The sequence below is a fragment of the Heliangelus exortis genome, chromosome 3 (assembly GCF_036169615.1).
Source record: "Heliangelus exortis chromosome 3, bHelExo1.hap1, whole genome shotgun sequence".
NCBI classification, from domain to species: Eukaryota; Metazoa; Chordata; class Aves; order Apodiformes; family Trochilidae; genus Heliangelus; species Heliangelus exortis.
The window spans coordinates 66,265,710-66,292,512 of record NC_092424.1 but is presented as its reverse complement, the minus strand read 5'-3'; the positions used below and the strand labels follow the sequence as shown (position 1 = coordinate 66,292,512).

The following is a 26,803-nucleotide window of genomic DNA, read 5'->3' as shown; positions in this document are numbered from 1 at the left end:
CCTGACAGCATCAGACAATGCCCAGCCATGGCCCACTCCCCTTCACAGCCTCGGGGGCTGCAGCAAAGAGCAGAGAGGGGATGAGGGAAGCTGCGGTGGGCCAAGAGCTGCTCCCTCACACAAACGGGAGCCACGGCAAGCAGGAGTTAATCATTAAATCTCCAACAGATCCGCTCCGGGATGGCTCCCCTACAGCTCTCGGGCCTTCAGCCCTGCCCCGACCCCTCCCGGACAGGCAGGACTAGCCTGACCGAGCTCCGCCACGGGCGTGGAGGCAGGAGGCAGGGAGGGGGAGACTGACGGCGACCTCCGGGACCCCCATCCAAGGCGGAGCCCCCGCGGAGGACGCTGCCGTGAGGAGGGAGTGGCGCCCACTGGCCCGGCCGCCTCCGAGGGCACAGGAGTCATGCAGCCTCCCTGGAAGGCGCCGTAGGGCACACCTGTCCCTGCTGCTGCCGCCGCCCCCGCATCGCCTCTCCTCCCCTTCACGTTGCCGGAACCAGTGCCGGGCTGATACCGTCTTCCGCCGAGGTGCCAGAGCCCCGCACAAACGCCAAGTACGGCTCATGCCTCAGACCGCGGTTCCCGCACCCTAAAGCCGCCCCGTCCGCCCTGTCCCGTCCCGTCCCGTCCCGTCCCTCTCCGCCGCCCATGGGCGCCGCCTGCGCCGCGGCAGGGGAGGGCAGGCGCGGGTGACGAGCATGGCCAAGGGACCCGAGCAAGAGGACGCCTTCCTGCACCTGCCAGCCGCGCAGGCACTGTCCTCCGCCGCGCAGGAGGATTGCTACGCCGGCTTGGTGGGGCGAGGCTTGCTGCCCTACGCCGAGGAAGGGCTGTGCGCCGCGGCGGGCGCCGAGAGAGGGATCCCGGAGCCGGCGCTTCCCGCCGGCGTCAAGTCAGGTAAGCGACGGGGTACCGGCAGCCTCCCCCGTGTCAGCCCCCGGTCACGGCGGTGCGGGCAGCCAAGACCAAGCACAGCGGGCTCCCAGCCCGTCAATGCTGCTGCTGCTGGGGATCCGGCGGGGATGCGAGGGGAGACGGGTGCGACCGCCTGTCCTCGGGAGAGCGGCGGGCAGCGCGGCCGGTTAAACAGGTGCCCGCGGGGCCGGAGCTTCGTCGGGGAGAGGGTAGGATGGGAGTGCTGCCCCGTCCTAACCATGCCCCTGCGCTTCTCTTCTTGTTTCTTCCCCCCGGCACTCAGAAACACACTTTAACAGCGAGTCCCTCTCCTCGGAAGAAGAGGATGCAGATACTCGCGAAGGAGCACTAAAAGCCGCGGACCAGAGCCCGTCTGCCAAGAAGAGCATCACGCAGATCATGAAGGACAAGAAGAAGCAGACGCAGCTCACCCTGCAATGGTAGGGCTCCGGCGGTCAGAACCCCCCACCCCCGTTGCCAGCGCCCGGAGCCACCTCGGGGTCACGGTCCCGGTCCTTAGGAGAGAACACCCCACGTCTTCCCTGAGCTGCCACCGGTGGGGCCCGCAAGGGTGTCCTCAGGCCCAAAGAAAGGGACATGTCTTTAAAAGCTGAGCCGTCCAGGAGGGTTGCGTCTCACCGTTCTTGTAGAAATATTTGTCATTTGTGGAGTTTAGTTGTTGGCTTCTTGTTTTTCATTTTGTTTTTGGATAAGCCTCATATACAAATATCCAGATTTCTGATCTGATCCACCCCCAGATTTCTGATTTTATTTTAAAATTATTTTTAATTAGCAGATGTTTATCAGCTAACAGAAATCTCTGCCAGATTCTCACAGTATGTGTCTATCAATGAAACGTTTCGAAAAAAAATGTAGAAATGAAACATTACTTAAGTAATACATCTCTAAATGGATGTTTTAGTTATCATTTAAGGTTCTGATTTTTAGATTCTCACTGCCTTATAACACTTTTTTTTTTTACATTATATTCTACTGTCCATGGAAGCTGTAATTTTACCTCATTTTATCTGGGAAAAAAATAACCAAAGAAGAGCTCAAATGCTGCAGATATTAATTGATAAATGTATCTATTAAAGCACACTTGAAATTAGGGAGGAGTGCTGTTGAATTAAGTGGGAACCTAGTTACCAAATACGGACTGTAAAGCTAGATTTTTTTTCCTTCTAACTGAAAACTGAGAGGAATCCAAATTGTTTGGTTTCTTAGTCTAGCTTACCTCTGACTTCTAAGAGTAAATTGTAAGGATTCAAGTCTGATGTGTCAGTGCAAAGTTATTCAGCATTCAGGGTTTGCTACACACTATTTTCTTACAGGTTTGTGTAATTTTAGAAATAAATTTCTTGCACATCATCCCAGGAGTAGCAAATGATGTGAAGTGACAAAGAAATGAAACAGTGAAATATCCAGCTTTTACACAGAGTTGAAGTGCAGACAGCCAGATTTTGCTTCAGTTTAAAAAAATTTACTTAAATGGCCATCACTAGACACTTGCTTTATTCTGTAAACTAATTAGATTGGGAAGCTAAATAAAAATAGAATCATAGAATGGTTTGGGTTGGAAGGGACTGTAAAGATCATTGTCATGTACACCCTTTGGAAAAAGCCAGTACTTTGCTTTCCAGTATGGTTTGGTCAAGAAAGTCTCAGGTCCAGTCCTTGGAAATCAAAAAGCAAAGTAGGAAGAAAAGAGACATTAACCCAGGTGTTAAAGATACAGTGGCTCAGAAGATGCAAGTTTGAAAGACAGACTTACACCCAAGTCTTTCAAAGTCTAGTGTTCTTATTTTCATCACAAAGATGGTTCTTAGGTGATGATAATTTAATTATTAATATAAAGCAGAAAAGTACAGACATTAAAAGGACTCATTAAGAAAAGGGACCTGGCCCACGGTGTTCCATATTCTGCAGTTAACCTAAGCACCAAGTGTGGAGTCAGTCTGTAGTATCTGCTTTGTTCAGGAGAAACTCACCAACTCATCTGTGTGCTCTCTGAATTCTTTATTAAATAAAATAAAATAAGACAGCGGGTTGTACCAAAATTCAGAAGAAAAATGAAATCAGGAGACATGGCATGTTGCTTCTTACTCTGGCAATTTCTTTCTCTATACAGGCTGGAAGAAAATTACATTGTCTGTGAAGGAGTTTGTTTACCAAGATGCATTCTTTATGCACATTATTTAGACTTCTGCAGAAAAGAGAAGCTGGAACCTGCCTGTGCTGCAACTTTTGGGAAGGTAAAGAGTAAATGCTTTCATGATTTGTTAGATTAGTTCTTTGATAGAGTCACAGTTTAGTATATTTATGTCAAAATTCCTCTGAAATTTGCATGTTTTCTCCTGCTAATGTACATAGAATCAGATAAACCAGAGGCTTCCATCTTTCCATCTTTCATTACATCAGCATTAGGAAAATGAAACTTGCATTGCCTTTGGTTTATTGTTATTTAATTAAAAAATATATGCTGTCTCAGAGTGGGTTTTTTTCTTTCTTTTTGATGATAACATTAGTAGGGTTCTTTCCACAGAACCAGGTCTCACAGGGAAAGCACTTTTAATTGTACTGAAGGTAGTGTAAAGTGAGATGTGGCACTAGAAACCATACCAGAAGGGGAATAAAAATTAATAATACAAAAAGCTCCTGAACGAAAAATTGTTGATCCATCCTCTTTTCTACCCACCTCTACAATTAATCCTGAAATCATTTATTGAAAGGGAGACGTGAACTCTCCAAATTAAATCCTGAGTAGTTAGTGAAACAGGAAACCAAAAAATGCTTCAGGGATCATCTTTTTTTAAACACTACTGAGCTAGTAATTGTTCATACATAGCATAATGCATTAATTTAATGAAATAATAATGGATTTAAAATCAATTTCTTAAAGTGTTCCCTTACCATTTTTTCCTCTTGAATTAGATACACTGAGAAAGCGTATTTCTAATTTTCATTACAGTTACAGTATAAATGAGGAAGAGAATAGCTTTCCACTGTTTTGACTGATCTGTTTATTAAATGTATCTACTAAATCTACTTCTATTTTTAAATTACTTTTTTACTTCATAAATGTTTCTCCTTAAGCATCATTCTTTACAGGAAGCGTAGGATGTTTTTACAACATTAATCTCAGTTTCAGGAGAACAGTGACAGAATGTTTAATTTGATTAAATCATGTAACATGAATTCTTTATCTGTGATATAGAGCTAGAAGTAATTTTCATAGGGTTTCACTGAGCATAAATACGTTGAAGACTGTTCAACACTAATAATGTAGGACACAAATGTACTTATGAGGCAATTATTTGCTCACTTTAATCTTTCAATCACACTTTCCAGATGAAAAATTCACTTATTTTTAGTTGTTGACTTTGAGAACAGAACAGCTAGAAGTCAGATCTTTCCCTGATTCTGTTTAGATCTCTGAAGCAGAAGGTACAATTATAGGGTCCTAAGTGAAACAGGATCCTGATGAAAAAAAAAATAGATTTTAAACTGTAGAAATGAAAAGGGAAAGAAAGAACACGTGGGAAAAGTGGGAAGGAGTTTATGGGTGGGAAGACCAGATATACACAGCAAAGTGGATGAGAATGGAGGGACCCTTGCAGTATAAAATATGCTTCATTGTTTATGGTGTGACATGTGTCACAAATATTTATTAATGGACTACGTCATACTATATGCTACAGTTTTTCTGTGAACAGATTGCTAACACAATATACCATAGAAATTAATTCAATTATTTCCTCTTCAGACCATTCGCCAGAAATTCCCTCTCCTTACCACAAGGCGGCTTGGAACAAGGGGCCATTCAAAGTAAGACATAATTAATTATGTATCCACTTAAAGATTGTATTCTAGGAATAGCATGTATTTCTATGCCTCCACAATACATACTAATTGGCAGATGATGGGCTATCCAGATGACAAGCTGCAAGTGATAACTTTCATATATATGATGAAACTGATACAAAATTTTAGTTTGGAAACATTACTGCAGGCATAACTTGTAGAATTAAACTAATAAGCCTTCTAAATCTTGTCACAGTTACAAGGCCATGCATTTGTTGCAAATATATGTCAAAATTTTATGTATAAAAACTTTATATAATACAAATATATTTGTTCCAGCTGCTCATCTTACTATAAACAAAATTTACATATTATTTTATTTGCCTGTTGCAAACCTAACAACTTTTATTGTGTTCTCTGCATAACAAAGAAACTGATTGTAAGATACTAGAAAAAAGCATTTTCTTAAATTGAGAAGGTATGTGTCTGCTCTTTGTTGTGGGTAATTTATAAGAACCCCGAGAAGTACACAAACTGCAGTGCAATCACTTCATAATTAGTGTATCCTATTAAGCTGTTCATTTGATCTGTGGAATATTAAGCAGTGGGAATAGATCACAGATAACTACATATCACTTGTGGTGAAATTTTTTATTAGTTCTGGTTCTGGCATTGTGCTTCTGGTCATGATGAAGTTACTGTAAAACTGCGGAGAGCAGTGGTTTCAACACATCCCCTTACATCCACTCTCCCTCCTGTGTCCTGATATTAAGTCTGCTGATGATGGACTGATGTGGGCAACCTGAGGGAATGAAAAAGTGTGTGGTGTATTGATGCAAGGAACACAGAGAAGTTAGAATAATGCTCCAGGGCATTGCTAGTGCTATGAGTTGGGTAATTCTAGGAAACTTCCATGCCTGTTTGAGGGATCACAAATACAAGAGTTCTCTGTATTGCCTGAAACCAAGACTTTCTCAAAGCTTGTCTGAGTGTTATGCTTTAAACTGTTATTTCAGTGTTTGTCCATATCTGTTTTTTTAAAAGCATTTAAACCTAAATACTGTGCTCATACCATTCTATATAAAATAGAACTAGTTAAATAATTTTGTTCTCTTAAAGTAACTTAAAAAACTCAAAAAACTTAATGGTGTTCAATGACAAATCATATTATGCCTGTTCCTTAGCTGTATATTTCTTTTGTTTTCAAAATAGGCTTTCCTAAAAATAAAACATTGCTACCAGAAAATAATTAGGATAGATATTGTGTCAAAAGTTCTTTGTATACACAGAAGTTAAACAGTTATTATCAATGCCACACTATAGGAGGTGTATGCCTTGAAACATGTGAATGTCCCTAGGATTTTTCTTATGCTTAAATTTACAAATGTATTTATGTTCTTAATGAGTGGTTTTATGAATGTACCTCTGACTTACAGAAGAAAGCACAGGGTTGGTGGCTTACTGAAACCCAACTAAAACCCAGAAAGCTATCAAAGAAACATTTTGTTAATTACTAAGATAGAAAATCAGAATACTGGTAGTGATAGAAGAAACTCAGACATTCTTCTTTGGGAAAATCTTTATTTAGAACAATGTAGCATGGAAAGGCAAAATTACTTTTATGTTTCAGTAATTTATAAGAAAACTCAAAGGGAAAGGAAACTGGAAAGGAAAAAACTTAGAGGCTTGTGGATTCCCACAATATATTGCAATATATTAGGAATGTCTGAAAGATGTGCTTTTCACTTTTATACTTCTGGTGTGTTGTTTCATGTTGTTGCACTTGGTTTTTTTCCTGCTCTAGAAATATAAGAATTAACCAGTTGATTCCACCTTAGTTTTGCTGAAGAATGCATTGGAGATGTCATTTGTTAATTTTTAAGTTTTGTTGCACTATAAACATAGATGGTGAAGAATTTAAATTCCAATTTTTTATGAAGACATTTTATTTCTTGAGTATGTCTCCATATTTATTTTAAATAATCATTAATAAAAAATCCAGAGGAAATAAAGCCTACATAGAATATTTTTCTAATTTTTAACAGAGCACTGTTCTTGCATAGTTTGTCAGTCTTATAAATTTGTAATCCATCGTGTTTTTTTCAGGAGAGAGTATATTATCTGTATTGTATAGAAGAAAACTAGAACTGAAGTTCTTTTCTCTTTTTGTGCATGACCTATAGATGCTGAGTAGAGGTTTTTACTATTATAAAAGGCTATTTATAGAGGAAAAGAGGTATTTCATATATTGTATGCTTTGCTGAAGTTTAGCTATGGTTACAGGCATAAAGTGATGTTGACTTACTAAGCTCTGCAAATGAACATTTGCTGCTGGTGTGGTGTGTAAGAAAGATTTTAGGAGAGCTGGCTTTCACAATCTGTGTAGGAATATTTGGCAACAGACAAATTCATCAATGCCTTGCTTAAGACTTAGGTTCATAACCCAGCATATTTAGAGAATTGCTTTCAAGTTATAATGAATGAGAAAATACAAAGGGGAAGCTCTCCCAAATGCTCATTGTATTTTTGATCTGACATTTCTAATGAATTGATAAACAAGATCCAATCAAGATCCAAACTTATCATGTGTCTGCCTAATTTTAAACATAGTAAGTCAACATCTATTATGTAAAGGAGTGTGTTTCAAATTTTGTTTTTGACATGGGAACCTAGCTACAAAATCAGATATGTTGGGGAATGTGTCACTATATTCCCCTTTTCTTGAAGACATTTAAACAGTAGTAGCATATATATATGTATATACACACACATATACACCTCATGCACAACATTTCTTTGACAGATCCCTTATCCCTACTGACCTTGATGGTATTATGTGTCACATTTTCATATGGATTAGCTGTTCTTGAACAATTTCCTCAAAGGGATGAGGCATCAGCAGGCTTTAGTTGAACAGATGGTGGGTTTTTTCACCTTATTTTTATTGTCAAACTTTTTCTCAAATACTTTGCTCTGTAATTCTCATTTTCACTAAGATAAATGCATTTACATGGCTCTTGTTGTGCAAAAAAAGGACCTCACAAAAGCACAAATGAAAATGTCTTCAGGTTAGAGACTGAATACAGCAGCAAGTAGTCATAGAGAAGTGGCAATATAATAAATAATCTCTTATTATCTGTCTATCTGTTTCTGATGTTATGGACCGAATTCCCCTCAGAACCATGACCTCACTAAGCAGCAAATTAATTCCTGCTTTCACCAGGTAGCAGTTAGTGACACAAATATAATTTACGGAATTGTTTCCATTAAATTAATAAGCAAATCAATGGACTGTTCATCAGTTTTGGTAAATGATTAGTTACCCTCTGCTTTTATGTTAGCAAGGACTCTTAAGTGTTGTACACTCTTTCTGTGTGAAACAAAGCTAGGTTACTGGTATTGGTAAGAAACACTTGTTACTAGCAATGAAATCCAATCTTTTTAAAGAATGGTAGTGTAGTGACATTGCATTAATTATTTCTGTTGTTGCTAAAATTATTTCGATATAAGGTTAACAGGAGTGATGTTCTGAATGGCAGGATTTCCTAGGTGCTCTGATTATTGTCCAGGACTCTACTGAGCCAGATGCTGCAAAAATATGAAAGGAAAAAGACAGTTCCTGTCCAATGAAATCACTGTTCTCATTGCACAGGAAAGCTGAGTCCTCAGGTGTAGAGTGCCTTACTGGACACTGCATGTGTACACAGTAACATTATCAATAGAGCTTGGCTGTGGTCAGAAGAAACAAAGAAAATCCGTTCCCTTATCCATCATCTACAAGGTGACAGATATTGTTTTTCTCCCACACCAAAACAAGGCCAAGATCTTTCTAGCATTCTCATGAGTATGAACTGGATTTGGGAAATGCTTCCTGCTCTAAGGTGTGAGATAGATACACAAATGTTAGTTGCTCCTCTGATTCCAAGTAGCATTTGTGATCTCTGGTTCTGGGTAAATGTGAGACTTAAAATAATAGTCAAATAAATCCTAGAACTTTGATCTGCAGTCAGAGTGTCTCTCTGAGTGTTTACATACAAGAACCCATTTGTACAAAAGCATCAATACTAAAACAGTCATTTAAACATTTGGCCAAGAAGTGGCCCAAACACTTTGGGCACATTTTGTTAACAGAGTTCATGCATCTCCCATGGCCCATATTAATCAGATGCTGTATGTAGGGGAAGTTTTTTGTATCCCTACTGTTTGGGGAAGATCCAGCTAAATAAATGCATAAAACTGCTCTTATATTGCCATTTCATAAGCAACAGCTGTCTGTGCAGCAGTTCTGAATCCACCATTTCCACCTAGGTAATGGTGAACATATTGTGGTCACTGGTAGAATTCAATTATAATCTTCAGGATACATGAATTACCTGGAGCAGTTATTCAGGAAAATGTATATACTGCTCAGACCATACACACTGAGGGCTGTTTGAGCTCAAGTTACAATTTAATTTCTTTGTAGACTTTGATCAATGATGAATCTTAGCTTTTATCCATCATGTCTGAAAACTATTATCTTATTTATTAGAAGTGATTTAGTGGGTTAATAAAACTGATATGGCAGCTGGCTCCATGATAACAAGTTATTGCAAGTCCCTGAACAGCTTAAGCCTATCAGCTTATCAGCTATCATTTGTGTCAGTGTGTGCTAAAATCAGGGCTACTAGTTTCATGGAACATATGTTACAACAAACCAGTGAAATTAAAAGAGGAAAACAGTTATGCTCAGTTTTTTAAAATGTTTGTCAAGAAGAGTGAAGATAAGTTCCTTATGATGACTGGTTTAACTTTATTATACAATAGAAGTATAACATAGTAAAATACATATATACTGTACATACATATAGAAATCTGCACATGAAAAGACAGAGGGTTTTTGAAGTTGTGGGTTAAAGATGTTATCAGTGTGTCTGGGATGGGCATGCTACTCTCAACAGGGAGTCCAAAATAAGCTATTCATCTAATGACTTTGGCTAGTAAGAGAATAAAAATCTTTTTACCTTATTACTCTACAAAGTGTTGCAGACAGAGCTTGAGAACTAAAAAGTATAAGGGTTTTTTCTGTTGCTTTTTTCTTGACTGGAAAGCTGTATTTTTTAGAACTAAAAATTTGACACCAAAATCAGCGAAAGAAGTTGCAGTGATCACTGCAATGCCTTTAATACACACTGAATAGATACCAAAAACGTCATAGTACAAGGAAGCATCAAATACATGAAGATATAAAGAGCAAAGTTATATGTATGGAAGATGGAATGAAATTCACAGAAAGAATCACTGAAAGACAGAATATCTTTCTTTCTGAAATTTATTTCTTGCATGTTTTAAGTACAAAATGTGCAGTGTTCACATTTCTAGTTAAGAGCTAACTATCTTCTCCCTTTACACCCACTTCCATCAGCCCTATTGTCCTTAAAACAAAACTTGGCAATTGTAAATTCTGATATTTGGAAGCATTCCAGAGTAGGGACAAGATTTTTTTTTGCCTACCACTGGAAATGTGAGAGTCCAAATCATCCAGCAGTTCCTATTTCTAGCTCAAATGTGTTAATACTGAATTAGATGCTGAATAATCTAGATACTGAATCCTACTTTTGTAGAGAAGTAATTCTTTTCCCTGACCTCAAGCTCCATCCAAGTCTAGCAGGAAGAAATTCCAAATTCGTGGTGAGAATGTGTAGTTTTATTGGGGTGTTTTATTTAGGGTGCTGGAATGAGAGGTGGGAAACTGCATGCTTGCATGTGCAGATAGCTGCTAAAAAAGCAGTCACAGCTCTATTTTATTGTTCAGCCTATTCACTTCACATCTTTTGCAGTGTTAAGGCTAACTAAATGCTGTTTTTTCAAAGAATCCATTTGTGTCTATTTGAAATATTCCTGTGTCACATCAAAATATACTTCATTTTCATGAAAGAAGAAAATCTATTTCTTCCAGCTCTGTTTGGAAACAGTCATCTCCAGGAGAACAGCAATGGGAGACAAATGAGTATGAGAACTGCTTGAGCAGCTAATTCAGCAAAGTCAGTCAGCCTACAACCTGAGACAATGAATGAATGAATGGATGAGTGAATGAATTACAGGTTAGCATATTTAGTCATAGGAGGATGAAGAGTGCTCTGTGGAACTGTCTAGTTATTGTAGTGGTCAGCTTGATAATATAAACCTGGTAGACCAAATTCAGCACCTGTTCGACAGGCAAGATAAAATGAAAGAGAATGCATCTTAGGGAAAAGAAACGTAACATGTTTCTAAGAGATTCACTGTCCAAGCTGTATTTCTGTAAGAGAGAGGTATTTTTCATTTAAAGAAGAATTTTTTTAAGAAGTCATTACAATACGGTTTACTAGGAGACCAGATTTTGTTCCATGTCGGTGAAAAGAATTGGTAGACACTGTCAAAAAAGGTTTTCAGAGAACACTGAAAGTCAGTTTAGCAGTTTTCTTTTCTTGACACATCACTCACAAACGCTCCTTTTTTATCCCCACAGGTATCACTATTACGGAATTGGCATTAAAGAAAGCAGTGCATACTACCACTCTGTGTATTCTGGAAAAGGCTTAACAAGGTACAATAACATAACTCCTGAGACAGTGTGTGAAGGTCTAACTTTAACCTCCCTTTAGGAAGGAATCTGTAGGATGCTAATTTTTGTTGATACCAGATCTAGATTGCTTCATATCTCAGTGTCTGGCTTTTTTAGATTTAAGCAGCAGTTTGTTCCTTAAAGTCATGGATTTTGACTTAAGAGGTTGAACTAGATCTTTTGCCTAGTGTCTTCCAGTATGACCCCACTGCAGTCAGTGGAGAGCTTCATTGCAGATGATTTGTTCAAGTTTGTGTAAGGCAGGAAAACACCTTTTTCCAGAACATGTCTCATTTGGTTTACCTGTGTGTCACCCTCTGAGTTCTTTCCCCAGGACAGCTTCCCAGCTTCCCCTTGTGAAACGTCTGCAGAATGGTGTGAAGCTGACACCTGTGGGTGGGAGGGAGGGCTCAGTGCAGATTAATATTTACAGGTCTTTTTACTGGCTAATATCAGTTTAAACCTAACCCAGGAAGCTCTAATTATATTTATTTAAGGGACAGCTATCAGGATCAATACGTTACGATAGCTGCCTGTTGGTTTGCCAAAGATTAATAGTTCGTAAAACAAATGTCTCTGTTCACATATGGCTTGAATGATGGCTTTCATTGTCTACAGCAGTATACCTGTGTAAGTGGGGACTCTGAGAAAGAAAAGGAATAAATGAGTTTATAACCACACACAGAAAATTCAACTGCTGGCAGATTTAGGTTATATTCAGAGACTTTTTCCCAACAACAGAGTAATTGTAAAAATTGAGGGTAATGTTACCAATGATGCTTAAAAGGAAGGATTTCTCCACTGCAGGACTTATGGTATAATACACTGGAATATTAGCTTTTCTTCCCCAGGTTTGCTGGTGTACAGTGAGATGAGGTTCTTCCATAATACAAAATTATCTTGAACAAATTTCTCATTTAATTGACTAAAAACCAGTTATTTTCATTCAAGGAAATATAACCACTCTTATTCCTCAGCTTCATGTCAGCCAGTACCCCATTGATTTAAAGCCATATCCTTGCACAATCTAGGAGCAATGAATGCAAAAAAGGTGGAGGTTCTGCAAAATTCCCCATGGCTGGGTTTCCAGCAGTATACACTCACAAAAAGATAGCATAGAAACTCTCTAAGATTTTCAGGGATACTCACTAGATTCCCTAGTTAGGAACCTTTTATTTCTGTTAGGACTTGTGCTCTCATGTATGAGATGTTGAATTTTCAGGGTCCAGCAGTCAAATTATCTCCCTGTTTGGTTTAGAACAGAAGCTCAAATGATCCTTTTGCTCAGCTTGGGCCATCGTTGTGATTGGATTTGTCTGTATGAAGAGGATGATGCAGTAGCCTGGCATTCAGAGCAAGCTCCTGCAATAGTCAGGCAGGTGTAGAGATTCAAAACTGAGTCTCCCAGTTAGTGCCTGCTGCATATAATGGTCCATCATAAAATCTGTCCTTTGTCTGATGTTTGCTCTGTTAGTTGTGATACAAAAATGGTTACTGGACCAAACTTGGGACAGATATAGGCAGGGAAAATATATGGACTGATGATGATTTCAGATCCCACCAGATCAGATCACACCATTTGGTCGAGGGAGGTGATTCTCCCCCACTACTCTCAGACCTCACCTAAAGTACTGTGTCCAGTTTTAGAGTCCCCAATAAAACAAGGACATGGAGCTTCTTGATTGTGTCCAGAGAAGAACCTCAAAAATGATTAGTGAGCTTGAGCACCTTCCCTATGAAGGCAGGTTGAGAAAGTTGGGGTTGTTCAGCCTAGAGAACAGGAGGTTTCAAGTTGACAGTGTAGCACCTTTCCAGTGCCTGATGGGGACCTACAAGAAAGCTGGAGTAGGTCTTTTTGCACGGGTCTGTAGCAAGAGGAAAAGGGGCAATGATTAAAACTTGAACAGGAGAGATTTAGGTTTGACATTAGGAAAAAATTCTTTACTGTGAGGGTGGTGAGACATTGGCACAGGTTGCCCAAGGGAGCTGTGGCTGCCCCCTCCCTGGAAGTGTTCAGGGCCAGGTTGGATGGGGCCTTGATCAACCTGATCTAGTGGGAGGTGTCCCTGCCCATGCAGGGTTGGAACTGGATGAGCTTTAAGATCCCTTTCCACCAAACCCCTTCTGAGATTCTATGCCTGTGCACAAAGGGGAGGGCTTTACCACAAGGCTTGCATGATAGAAGGCAGCTTGGCCAAACATTTAAAAGGGGTAATGGGTCTCAGTTTAGTTGTCTAAATATAATCCTCTCCTTCCATTTCAAACTTAATTGACATTCATATATTAATATTTATGTAATTGAGATGAGTGTAGTAGTCCTTAAATGCAAGGTTGCAGATGGCTGAATCCTTGAATTCCACTGTAAATTTGATCTTCTGGTTCCTTTAAATATCAAGCCTTGCACTGTTAAAGGAGCATACTTAATATCAGAAACCCTTACTATCCAAAGCACTGTGAGAAGGGTGGCTTTAGCTGGCAATTAAGGTTCAGGAGTACACATTCTGTAGTTTAGTAGTTATAATTTAAAATATGTGCTTTCTAATTTCTGCAATGAAGAGTCCTGAGAAGCCTGTTAGTCCAGTGACTTCATTGTACATCTTTCAATTGCACTCTTAGTAGGACATTCACTCTACTGCAACACAGTTTTGACACTTAATGAATTTTTGATCCCAGAAAGGCCTTTCACTGGTCTCAAAATAATATTGTGGTAAAAAAAAAAAAAAAAAAAAAAAAAAAGGAAATTTGCTATGATATGTTCATTTGCATGAGAAACGGAAATTTTACGCATATTTTTTCTGCTCTGAATTTACACAGCTGTTCCAAAAATTTGTATGTGTTTCCTGGAGAAGAAGTTATGTATTTACACCAATGCTGCCCCTTTAATATTTATGAAGTTGAAAAGATTAAAAAAAAAAAAATCTTGAAATTGGGTTTTATATTTTACGGTTTGGTAAATGATCTGAATCTTCATATTTTAGAAGACATCAGTATGTTTCCTGGTATTCTCAGGAATGTGTAAACCAATGGAAAAAGTTAAGAAAGAAGCACGATTTTGGTCATAATTACATTTGGAGAAATGTGATAATTTTTCTACTTGATCTATTTTACATATCTATTTTGGGTGCATGTGTATATATTTAGGCACAAACTAGAAACTCTAAAATTGTTCTGCTTCTGAAAGAATAATTAAATGTGCTTATTTTCAAAGGTTCTCTGGAAGCAAGTTAAAAAATGAGGTAAGTCTTTCATTGCACTTCTGTTATGATCAAAATGTTATGTGACCTGTGGTTTTCTTCACATTAGTTTATTTGAAAAATACAACAGTTTTTTCCCATTAAAATTTAGACTGCATAACCTCTAATTATTCAAAGGAAAATAAGATTGGAAGGCACTTTCTGGGGTTCCTGTTCCAATCTAGTTCCCCATAACAACAGAGATTCTTAATACACCCTATTAAGCAAAGGATCAAACTCTAGCTTAATTCTTTGCATCCGCTACATTTGCAGGAGAGCTTTTTCAGAACCTCATTTGTCTGAGAGGAAGCCAAAAGGTCCTTTTTTTTTTTCAGTAAACTGAATTTTGTACTTCCTGGTCAGAATTGTCTTTCTCAATTTTTTTTCTCCTTGTGACAGTTTCCTGTGTCTTTTCACTGCTTTTGCTTGCTAGATGGAACAAGGAGCAGCTTTTGGTCACTTCTGCTCAGCCTTTTAGCCTTTCACTGCACTTGTTTCAATCTGAATATCTTTATAGAAAAACAAGTCATGGAGTCCTGTCAATGGCATGTCTCCACTTTTTATTGAAAAGAGCCCATCTGATGAACCCCAGAACTGCATTTTTTTTTGGTTGGTTGGTTGCTTGGTTGGTTTGTTGGTTTTTTTTTTCCCACAAGTCACCTATATTTTTGCTACTGTATACTGTGGTATAGTCACTGTCATTCTGGTCATAGTTGTACTAGAAAATTGTGGATTATTGTACATTAAGGGTTAAGATTATTTCCAGAATTGCTCTTTGAGTTCAACTGGCATGGAATATCTTACGTCCGTGTTATTAAATTCCTGTACTTACAACCCAACATAGGCACATCTCAGCCACATTGCCATAAAGTTCTTGTCATGCAGTAGGTGTTGAAGCATAACTAGGAATTGTTTGGGAGGCTGCTAATTGGCATGGGCCAAAAGAATGACAGGGACCATTCTGAATAAAATGGTTCCAATACTTAATGTACCAGACTAAATATACCCCCTTAGATCCACTGATACACAGCAAATCTTTTTCCTTTTTCATTTCCAGATAAGCAACTCCTAGCTGATAGCAGAAATTCTTACTGGTCCCTGAGACTGTAGCTTTACTCTATTGATTTTCATCCCCTTTATTGCCATTATCTATCTCAAAGCCATCCAGATCTTTCTACATGACCTCTTGGTCTTCCTCTTTATTGATGATTTCATTAGCTCATGTCACCCACTTTAAGCTATGAAATGTTCAATGAGATCAGCTCCAAGTCTAATATTTGAGAATCTTTAATCCCTTTTCAAGCCAATAGTTTCCCTGTCAACACAAATTGTTAGCATTCAAGCTGAAGTCAGTTTCTTAAACGTTTTACATTCTTGTACTAATCCCCATTCTCACCAGCATAACTAATCATTTCCCATCGTGACACCACATCAAGTATTTTATTGGGGTTCAAATAGATAAGATTTGCTGCATTTTCCCTGTTCAGATAGTCAGTTATCTTATCAAAAACAGATAGTGCCATACCATGGCATATACCAAACATATTCAAGGATTCATGAGCACTACTACAGTATTCATTTTTTCAGGGTTTTGGGATGGAAAAATTCTGATTCCCTTGGCAGAAATATAAAGAGCATTTACTTCCATCTCTGATGTAGCATGTTCCCAATCTGTTTGAGAATCAACAGTCCCATAAACCTGCCCTGTTTGTGCCCTAAAATTAAGTACTTTGGTCCTCCCAGAAAAAGAACCACAGAGAAGCTGGTGGAAGGAAATGAGAAAGGGTACATCAGTAAGCATTTTTGGAAGTCTAGCTTTGTGTTGTCTGAAATGATTGAGGAAATCAATCATTAAAAAAACCAAAACCAACAGCTTTCGTGGTCAAAACTGAATTTTAACATAACTGAATTTCAGTGTACTGAAAATTTGGCAATATGCTTTCCATTTAAGTGAACAGGTGATATATCCTTATTCATTTGCTTGAAAGTACATGCAATTAGATATTCCAGAAAGATTTACAATGATTGCATAAGGTGTAATTCTCAGGAGGAACATAAAGGCATTGAAAAGATGTTAAAGCACTGATTGTCTAAATATACTGAGTAAATGGCATTTGAATGAACACTTACTGAGCGCCAGGGATACTGTTTACCTCAGGTATGTTTTATCACATTTTCTAGTATTCTCTCTGTAGGGGGAGATATCAGCAAATTCTTTTATCTAAACCAGTTAGTGGACCATTAGAGTCTGCATGGTTAATTAAGCAGATAATATTACTGTCATTATCTTAATGTTAAATGGCCATTAGAAACAGATGGCATTAAATTGAAAGGGCAAGTGGCAGTGGGTTAAAATATTAAGTCTAGAACTGAGGCACAGTCATATAAGTCCATTAGCAAGGTAAAAAACATTGCAGATTATCTTCTCTTAAACCTCCCACCACCCTCACTGCCTTCTTTTAAATGAACTAATCCCTTTTAATCAGTGCTTTAAATATATTTCATGGGTAATTGCATAATAAAGTCATTGAGATTACACTCCTGTTGTTAAAACCCCCCAAACCTCCTGATACTGATAGGCAATTATAAAACTGCATAATTGACACAAAGTACTAATGTTTCTAAATTTCTATAATTTCTTTGACTTAGAGCTTTGTATGTATTTGAATAGTAGATAGCACAGGCAAAGTGTGTTTACACAGTGTGTGCTTTCATTCTTTGCTCTGTGCTTTGGCAGAAATATCTCCCAATAAAAATAGGGTTATATATATGGCAAATAAGTCGGTTACAGCTATAGTTCTCTGAATTCAGTATTTGATACAATCTCATTTGAAACTAACCTCCAATTGGTGAGTGGCCATATGAAAATACTCCCTTTTGCAGACTTTTACACAATATATTACACTATATAACTGCTATTCCCACTTAAGTGAAATTTTTCAGTGAAATTTGACTTTAGGCAAAGGGATAGGGAAAGGCCACTTCAAGCACCATTCCAATGCCTAGTGCATGATCATTAATTCCATCTGTTAGTACAAAGGGAATCTGCACAGAAGTAATGGATTTACCACTGGAATATGCAGGAGATATGCTCAAGGCTCTGTATGCTGCCTTGACTTAGGGACTGAATGGGCTGAAACAGATCTAAGGATTTCAGCCAAATAGTCTTCTCTAGGTTTGAATGCAATAGGATGAGAATAAGTACAATTCAGTCAGTTAGGACAGAATCATGCTGATTTTTTTGCTTGTCTGGAGAATAAGGGCTTCATCTTAATTGTATCATCTGAGAGCTGAGTAAGTGTAATGTTGCATGCATTATAAATATAAACATAGTTATACTGTCTCACTATAGAATGTAACTGCTTTCTTTTAATGAAAAGAAGAGTAAGTCCCATTTTTGAGAGTATTAGGTTAGGCATCTAATCAAGGGCTGATTCGCTATATATGACTTCATATATATGACTTCATGTTCAGTGTTCACACATATGAGGCTGCTTGTTGTTTCATCTTTGAATCCCATCTCTCCAAAGGTTAGCATCTAATAATTATTCAAGGTCTTTTCTCAGTCTGTAACTAGTACAAGATGTGTATTTTAAATTCAAATATTCAGTATTCCAGATGTCATAAGATAAAGAGGATTAAGAACTCCTAAAACTCTCTCAGATCAGTGATATTTAGTACAATTCAGGAGAAATCTTTCATGTCTTCATGTCAGGATTGACTTTGTCTTAACAAAATAATTAAAGAACACTGAATGGATAGGAATATCATTTTAATTAAGATATGAAACTGTGATCATATTAATACATGACTCTTTTATTTCCCCTGTTTTTTTGCTAAAGAGTTAGCAAGAGAAAAATTATATATTCCCTTCCTGTGAGTTCCTTTGAAATGGCACTTCCTTTTCCCAGGCTTAGTCTGTGATCCTGGACTTGAAACTTTGGGTCTGAGTACAGGATCCTGTACAGGTTTTTTTATATTGTATAGACCTGCAGCTCTATGTGCCTGTGCTACCCAGCATAGCTTTATACTTCTGCTATGGACAAAAGCAAAAGACTTCAAAAATATTCACAAACCTGGAAGATATTTTCTGGGCCTTCATGTCAAGTCTGCCAAAATCAGAGAGAGCAATAGAATAGATCCATAGTTCAGAATCATTCACAGTCCCTACATACCATCCATAGACTTCATGAAAAACTAAACAAAACTTCACAATAGTGATTCCTGTAGTAAAACAGCAGAAATCACTATTGCTATCCTATCAGAGCAGGAAGAGAACAAGGGAGAATATCACCAGTATCCTGGATCCTTGCACTAGAAAGATTTTTATTAAATAAAACTTACTGTCTCTTTGAGAACGTAGTAGTCCATACTGTGAAGAAGAGCAACAGACTGTGCTCTGTTTTAGTTTTCAAAAATAGATCAAATTCCAGGCTTCTAGAATTCCATGAAGTAATGTGTTTCAAAGGCTACATGATTCTGAAAACTATATTTGGTGGAGTTTAGATCTAGGCACATATTTAATTACCTCCCTGAGCTAGAATCCAGATTTGGATAAGCAACCATATTTTGGAAAGATTATCTGAATGCAAACATTCTGGATGATTGAGGAATTCCTGGGATAATATACAAATTTAGAATGAATTATTTGTTTCAGTTGAATCTAAATTAGTTATTTAAATATTCCTGGTTTTTTTCCTTCCATTTCAGGGTGGTTTCACACGTAAATATTCTTTGAGTTCCAAAACTGGAACTCTCCTCCCGGAGTTTCCAAGTGCTCAACATCTTTTGCTTCAAGGGTGCATTTCTAAAGACAAGGTAAAATGTGAGGTACTTCTCTTCTGACTTACAGATCAAAAATTGCCACAGAATGTTTCTTCATATCTTCGCCTTTGAGGTATTGACATGAAAGAGCTAGAAATGTCTATAATCAAACAGAGGTGACTGATTTATAGAGGGGGCAAACCTTTACTAACACCGATTAACTGGCTTTCCACTGCAAAGGTGGTTGAATTATTTACCTATTAACTGACCTAGTATTTTACAAACTGATGGTATGTAAGACGAGGAGAGCAAAACAAATAAGTGGGAGCTGTATTCATTCCAAATGCCTTTGGATTTAAGGTAAATTTTGTTCTGATTAGATCAGAACAAATAATTTACAACAAATAATTAGATAAACTTTACTTTCATTATTAATTATTTGAAAATAGACTGAAAATCTGATCATGCAGTTGTTCTTTAGGGGTTCTTGTGGTTTTTTATTTTTATTTTTTTAATTTTTATTTTATGGTTTGTATTTTTTTTTTGTTTTGTCTTTGTTTTTTTAATTAGTAAACTTGCATTCCTCAAATCACTACTCAGTATTGCTCATCCTAAGCTTAGCTGCTCAATTAGAAGTATTGTTGGCATGTGTTTTATGTCTTTGACTGCTTTCCTGTGTGGTTTGTCTATGTTGTTTCTGGTCACATTACAGGCTGCTGAATCCTTGAACTGTGCTAGAAACCTTTTGGTACACATTGTGAACTCTCCAGTTTATCCTCCAGTACAGGTCATCACTGTGGCTGTCATGAGATATGTTGCTTTAAAGCTTTTTGTTTCATGAGCCTTTTCTCTTAAGTTTGTTCTGTGAAAGTAGTGAAGCCTGGGATTCCTGTTGTGTGGAGCCAAACAAAAGGAGCCATCTGTAGGGATGTTACCTGGAAATCTTACAGTTCCTAAAGAAAGCTGCTGTAGTCTCTATCAGTGATTTTACCCCTCTCGTCTATAAGTCACTCTCAAAACTTTTAAATCTGAAGAACAGGTGTGGTTCTTGAAGATCCAACACAGCAGTGTAAGCAAAACTGAACTGTACCATTCCAACAATGAGCAAAAAAAAAGGAAGTAATTTTCTCTTCATTCTTGGGTCAGCAGCACATGATTTCTCTGAAATTTGGAGCAGATAATGGGAGGGCTCAACGGGTCTCTGAGGGTGGCCCTGTTGTGAACAGACTCATGGAGTTATGAGAAGTATATGGGAAGATAGATTAATTTCTATGTGTCTCATTGTCTTTCCTTGCTGCTCTTTCCTCATTCTTTGTTTTCTTACTTCCTGTTTTCTTTCCCTACTCTTTCCCCCCTTCTTCAGCTTATCAGACCAAGGGTTATTGAATATAAGAAATTCAGGTGCTCTGTTGAAGAGAGCCCATACATGAAGCTTGACTCATGCATTAAACTACAAAGAAAAGGAATGCAACTGAAATCTCTGCAAAGTCCATAAATGTAGCAGCCTGCACTAAAATAGAGTGATAATTTCAGCTTTTTGTGTTTCCGAGCAAAACTTAACCAAACTTTAAATTTCCATTAACTCCTTTTAAAAAAACTCTTTAAAATATTCTTGAATCTTACCCTTTGCTGTTGTTTTTCAAAGATGTGTAGTTACAGAAGCATCTCACTAAGTCAGCAATGTCCATTTTCAAAGAAATCTATATGCTAAACCTATTGAAACAGGGTGGCTCATTCAAAACCTGATGTTGCTTTGTCGGGGAAGTTCACAAGCTGTAACAAACTTCTGTGATTCTCAGTTTTAAGCATAGCTTTGCTAACATTTTTCTTTCCTTAAACTGCTTTACAAAATTCTATGAATTTCCTACAAATAATAATAAAAAAATTACTATCTTTTTACAAGAAGACTTGTAATGCATCTGTGCAGTTAACTACAATAAGGGAACACTCCACTCAGATAAATTTCCTTGGGGAGATGAAAGGGAGTTCTGCTTTTTAAAGTTCAGTTCATGTAAGGCAGTGATTAAACTTTGACCAAATGACTGGCAGCTATTTTCTCATTTGTCCAACTAGATGATGTTTCAGAACACTCATAGACGCCTATAGTAGCCTAATGATTAACTTGCACTAGTCTTTGGGATTTAATCTTAGCTTCAGAAAGGTGAATTTACTGTGTTGCATTGCTTTGATAGCCACATTTTCACAGTGTATACAGATTCAGCCACTACATGTCTGACAACAGCATTGAGACTTAAAGATGTCAATAAAAACTAAAAATGAGGGACCTGATCATCACTTCTGGGTATACAGACTGCCTGTTTGTAAATATGCATAGTAATAGAGTTTATATCCTATTTTTATATACAAGCTACAGAAAGCAGAAACCTAGGTCACTAGGTGTAGAGAGCTAAAAAATCCTCTGTTTAATCTTTCTTTCTTCCAAAATAGGTAGATACTCTTATCATGATGTACAAAACACACTGTCAATGTGTCCTTGACAATGCAATTAATGGAAACTTTGAAGAGGTAAGGTTGTTTGAACACACATTCTTGGTATATATGCACAGGGATCCAAGAAAGCATTATTTATGTCCATGAATCTGGTTCCTACCCCTTTAGATTCAGCATTTCCTATTACATTTTTGGCAAGGAATGCCTGATCATCTTCTTCCTCTGCTTGAAAATCCCATCATCGTTGACATCTTCTGTGTTTGTGACTCAATACTGTACAAGGTAAGTTAAGCATTTAACTACACGGGTAATCTCAACCACATTACAGCTTTTGCTTGTGTAAAACGTGTTGAAGTTAGAGTAGCAGGATGCTGTGACTGCTTGCTGCCTCTTACCCATGTAAATCAGCAAGGATTCCATTGAAATCAGGAGCATAAATCTGATCCATGTAAGAGCTGAACTCCAGACTCAGCTCTGCTGCACCCTTGGTAGGTGCATGCAAGCAGCACACTAATGATGAAATCCTGACCTTCTTGCCTGAGTGTAACTAAAAGAAATGCTTGTGTGCTTCACTGACAAGGCTGACTAAGTTAAATCTGGATGAAAAACGAAGACATCTTTTTATTTAACAGATTATTGCAATTTCTATCATCAAAGAGAGTCTGTGGCAGATCTCCACGGTGATTCCACAGGGAATCTGCTACCCACAGGTTATATCAGGACATGGTTTCATGTTACAGAGGTGGAACAATACTGTCTTAAGATATTCCTGACTCTCCTGCCTACTACACTTAATTTCTGTTCCTATGCTGCTAGATGGACCAGCCAAACTGCTGTGCTATGAACTGGTTTGAATTAAAAAAAAAATAAAAATCTAAAGAACATTTGTTTTGCAGAATTTTTTGTGCAATATGAGCTCTTTGTTCTGGTTCAGAGCATGATCACATGAGTAGTTGAAGTTAAATGAAACTAAAGAGTGTTTCAAGGTCAGGATTACGCAATAGAGCACTGAGGAAAAATAAAGTAATGCCACCAAAATTTCCATTTTTAATTTGGAAAATCACATAAAATCACTGAACAACAGCTGCGGCTTACATTGTATTCCTCTGATAGGACATGCCATATAAGTAGAAAAGGCTTGTCATCCTCTCTCTAACTCATTTCACAACCTCATATTGATGGGAAGAAATAACTATTGGTGTAACAGTAAACACCAAGCAGTCAAAGCAAGAGATTTGTGGCTGAATGCCTTATTGTAGTCTATTTGTCATTGTTTATTCTACAAAAATATGGGGGTGGAGGGGAGGAAAGAAAATATGTATTTCTTAGAAGCATATCAAGCTGTAAATTAAGAAGATGTGTTTTAATTAGCAGAGTGAAGTAAAGGTGATAGTATCAAAGATCATAATTACCAACCCGGAGATGATCCATTCAGGCTCATGTACTTGTAGAGATTATAATGTAACTTTACAATGTAACTTGAGTTTATGAGTTTTTTCCTGCTCTGATCCAATATTAACTTTATTTGTTATAAATATTTACTGTGACAGGAGAAGAAGAAATACTACAGTAGCACGATATTAGAAATTGAATAAGATGGAATGTCTCAAAAGTTCATAAATTTACTGTCGTGCCTCTTCTGTGTCTCTCACTGTTTCTCACTTATAAACTGCAGGAAAAAAGGGAGGAATTTTATTGTGTTGATATCAACCCATTTACATTAGTAGTGGAAACACATTTTTGGGCTATAGGCTAACAAGTTTACCCTCCACAATAACATTCCCGAGGAGGCATGCCAGATGGCACAGTTTTGTGCCAAAACTGTTCCACACCACACTTAGCTGTAGGAGATTTGTTCTAAACTCCACACGCAGTATGTTAGAAAGAAGAGTCAAGTGGCCAATAGCAATCAAGGACTTATGAGATGTTTGAGTATCTGCTTTATTGAGATTCACAGTGATGCTAGAAAGTGGTTTTGCATCTCACATCCGCTGATATCCCTCCTGCAAGACATGAGAGACAGCATTTCCTTGTTTTACTGGTATGCTGAGGTACATTAAGAATGGGGACTACCTGGGTATATAACAGTCTCATAATAATCTCATAAATAATCTCCTATCTAACAGTGATGGGAGAAATCTAGGTATGTAAATATCCGGACAACAGCTTGAATGGCTTTATTCTGTATATATTTTCAGTCCTTATCACTTTGCAATCAAAGCAGACAAGACTGACATGAATTAATAAATAGCCAGTGAAAGCTTGATTTAATTTTCTGTTACCTTTTTGAAGGTCCTTACAGATGTACTCATCCCTGCAACAATGCAAGAAATGCCAGAAAGGTAGGTATTTGACACTTAGTAATAAAGGTGCATTCTGTTTTTCAAGAATAGTCCAGGTAAATAGCAGAGATTCTATGTCAGAAATGTTCTCACAGTATTTGTGGTAATTTTTAGAGCAGTGCAGTATGTACGGCAATGTACTATCAGGTGTGAGAATAGCTATAGAACAGCCTGGAAATACTACACAGTATTTTAATGGACAGTTTGACTGACTTAGTGGATATTTTGAAATAGGTTTCTTCTACACCAAAATCCTAGAAGATGAAAAAAGAAACAAATGTACTTGTGTTGTAAAATGAAAAACAGTTGTTAGCCTTTTTCAGAATATTTTCAGGCTTGTATCTTATACATCACCATAACATAGAAGCATTTTCTCAACAAGATGTTAATAAGAGAATTACTGTAAGTTACCTCTGAATCTTCTTGTCTTTCCTTTCCTTTGAAGGGCATCTTGTTTGGGGCTTTGTGTCTGACTAAGGCCCTTCAAGAATAATGGTTCTTGGATTTCTTATGTTTATTCTTTAAAGCCAGTGTTTTTAAAACCATCTAAGCTGGCAGACGGCTTACGATTTTTCTCAGAGGATGTACAGATCAATATAAACTAAATTTTCACCTTCTGATGATTGGTTATTCCTTTTGGCGACATCTGAGGAGTAATTCACAGATACATCCATGAATCTGTTAATCAACGATTAAAATCCAATTATTTAAACTAAAGCAAGACATTTTATGTTTATCTTTCCTTAATTTTTTTTTCCTATAGTTTACTGGCAGATATAAGAAATTTTGCAAAAAACTGGGAACAGTGGGTTGTTTCCTCTTTGGAAAATCTACCAGAGAACCTGACAGATAAGAAACTGCCTATTGCACGAAGATTTGTTTCCTCCCTGAAACGACAGACATCATTCCTACATCTAGCACAGGTAAACAGAATAACACTCTGTTATTCAGAGTATTAAAAAACTTGTCAGTTACATGCAGTGTATCTGGATGGCTATGTGATATAATACATTCTTTTTTCAAGGTTCAGTTTCAGCCATGGAAGACTTAAATCCTGTAATTTTAGCCATGCAACAGGGAAATATCCATAAACTGATCTGGACAAAAATTCAAACTTCTGTAGTAGAAAAGAGAGAGAAAAGACTATGGTTACAGTGAACTACTATAATGGAAACTTCTGGCAATCAAATGATGAGATGGAATATATGGATATTTGATTTAGTTTCAAATTGGAAAATACTAGATGGTACTTTTTGCCTAGTAAAGGTTCACTTTCTTGTCCATTATGTCCTTTAGTGTTTAGAGTTTATTTCTTTTACAGTATTGACTGAAGGAAGAACACGAGTGACAGGTAGCTGAGGGCTCCAAGGCTGTTTTGGCAGGAGACAGGTATCTGCAGTTAGGAGGCACATCCATGTGATGGTTTAGTAGATTATACAAAAGGATACAATGTCTTACAGAAAATTTAAATGCTAACAACTTGGGCTTTGAGGTGGTAGAACTCATGAATAACTGCAGATCCACCACACATTCATCTTGACTTAATTTTCTCTTTCATAAGTATTAAGACAGAAATATCATGTAGGTGACATTTTGAAGATGATCTGATGGGAAGGCTCATCAGAAGAGCATTATAAGTCTGGTGCAAGGTAAACATTGTTTCATCTCATCTACAAAAAACCCAGCCAATGATAAGAAAATTAAACAGAATATTATTCTTCTCTGAGGAGTTATTCAGGTGATATCCAAGTCTGGGAGACAGTTAATTTTCTTCCTAATAGCTGGTATGGGGCTGTAGTTTGGATTTGTGCTGGAGACAGCAAAACAGTGTTGATCATACAGAGATGTTTTGGTTATTGCTGAGTAATGGTTACTCAGGGTCAAGACCCTTTCCCTATCTCACACCACCCCTCCAGTGAGTAGTTTTTGGGTGCACAAGAAATTGGGATGGGACACGGTTGGGACAGCTGACCCCAGCTGACCAAAGGGATATTTCATACCAGATGATGTCATGCTCAGGAATAAAACTGGAGGAGGGAGGTTAATGGGGGATCTCTGCTCAGCATCTGTCTGGGAATCGATTGGTTGGTGGGGAGCCAGTTGTTTTCATTTGCATCCATTGTCTTTCTTGAGCTTTATCTTTCTCTATGTTATTTTTTCTCCCTCTTTCCTCACAATTTTTTTGTTTGTTGTGTTTATTTTTGCTTGTTTGATTGTTTTTTTGTTTTAAAAATATTGTTAAACCGGTTTTATCTCAACCCAGGACTTTTCTCACTTTTGCCCTCCCAGTTCTTTCTCCCCATCCCACTAGGGGGTGGGGAGAGAGTGAGCAGCTGTGTGGTGCTCAGTTGTGAGCTGGGGTTAAACCACAAGAGGGTCTCAGATTTTACTTTTTCTTCTCTTACAGATTGCTCGTCCAGCCCTTTTTGATCAGCATGTGGTGAATTCCATGGTGTCGGATATTGAAAAAGTTGATTTGAATAGTATTAGCTCTCAGGCACTACTTGCAGTCTCAGGGAGCACAGACTCTGATGGGGAGGTCTACAATGAATGTAAGTCCATAGTGATATATTTGTATAATTTCAAGTAGTTCACTTGTTCCATGATCCACTAGTTTATTGGGAGATGGACTGAGAAAGGGCACACATAGACAGTGCATTCCTCAGGGTCAGCTTCTGTGGCTTAAAGAAAACCAATGGGTTGTG

General features: G+C 37.8%; 1 protein-coding gene across 2 annotated transcripts in view; it reads left to right on the top strand.

The window, feature by feature from the left end:
- Positions 1 to 230: 230 nt before the first annotated feature.
- The window catches only part of RFX6 (regulatory factor X6), a 36,983-nt gene continuing 10,410 nt past the window's right edge, over positions 231 to 26,803 (top strand). The window contains exons 1-12 of one of the 2 annotated variants that reach the window (XM_071741091.1): positions 231 to 900; positions 1,202 to 1,358; positions 3,050 to 3,173; positions 4,685 to 4,746; positions 11,213 to 11,290; positions 14,517 to 14,544; positions 19,252 to 19,359; positions 21,754 to 21,831; positions 21,925 to 22,038; positions 24,049 to 24,098; positions 24,862 to 25,021; positions 26,506 to 26,650. In XM_071741091.1, coding sequence (XP_071597192.1) covers positions 702 to 900; positions 1,202 to 1,358; positions 3,050 to 3,173; positions 4,685 to 4,746; positions 11,213 to 11,290; positions 14,517 to 14,544; positions 19,252 to 19,359; positions 21,754 to 21,831; positions 21,925 to 22,038; positions 24,049 to 24,098; positions 24,862 to 25,021; positions 26,506 to 26,650 — 1,303 coding nt within the window. In that variant the 5' untranslated portion in view covers positions 231 to 701. The remainder of the gene's footprint in view (positions 901 to 1,201; positions 1,359 to 3,049; positions 3,174 to 4,684; positions 4,747 to 11,212; positions 11,291 to 14,516; positions 14,545 to 19,251; positions 19,360 to 21,753; positions 21,832 to 21,924; positions 22,039 to 24,048; positions 24,099 to 24,861; positions 25,022 to 26,505; positions 26,651 to 26,803) is intronic. The other variant, XM_071741090.1, reaches the window with a different exon arrangement.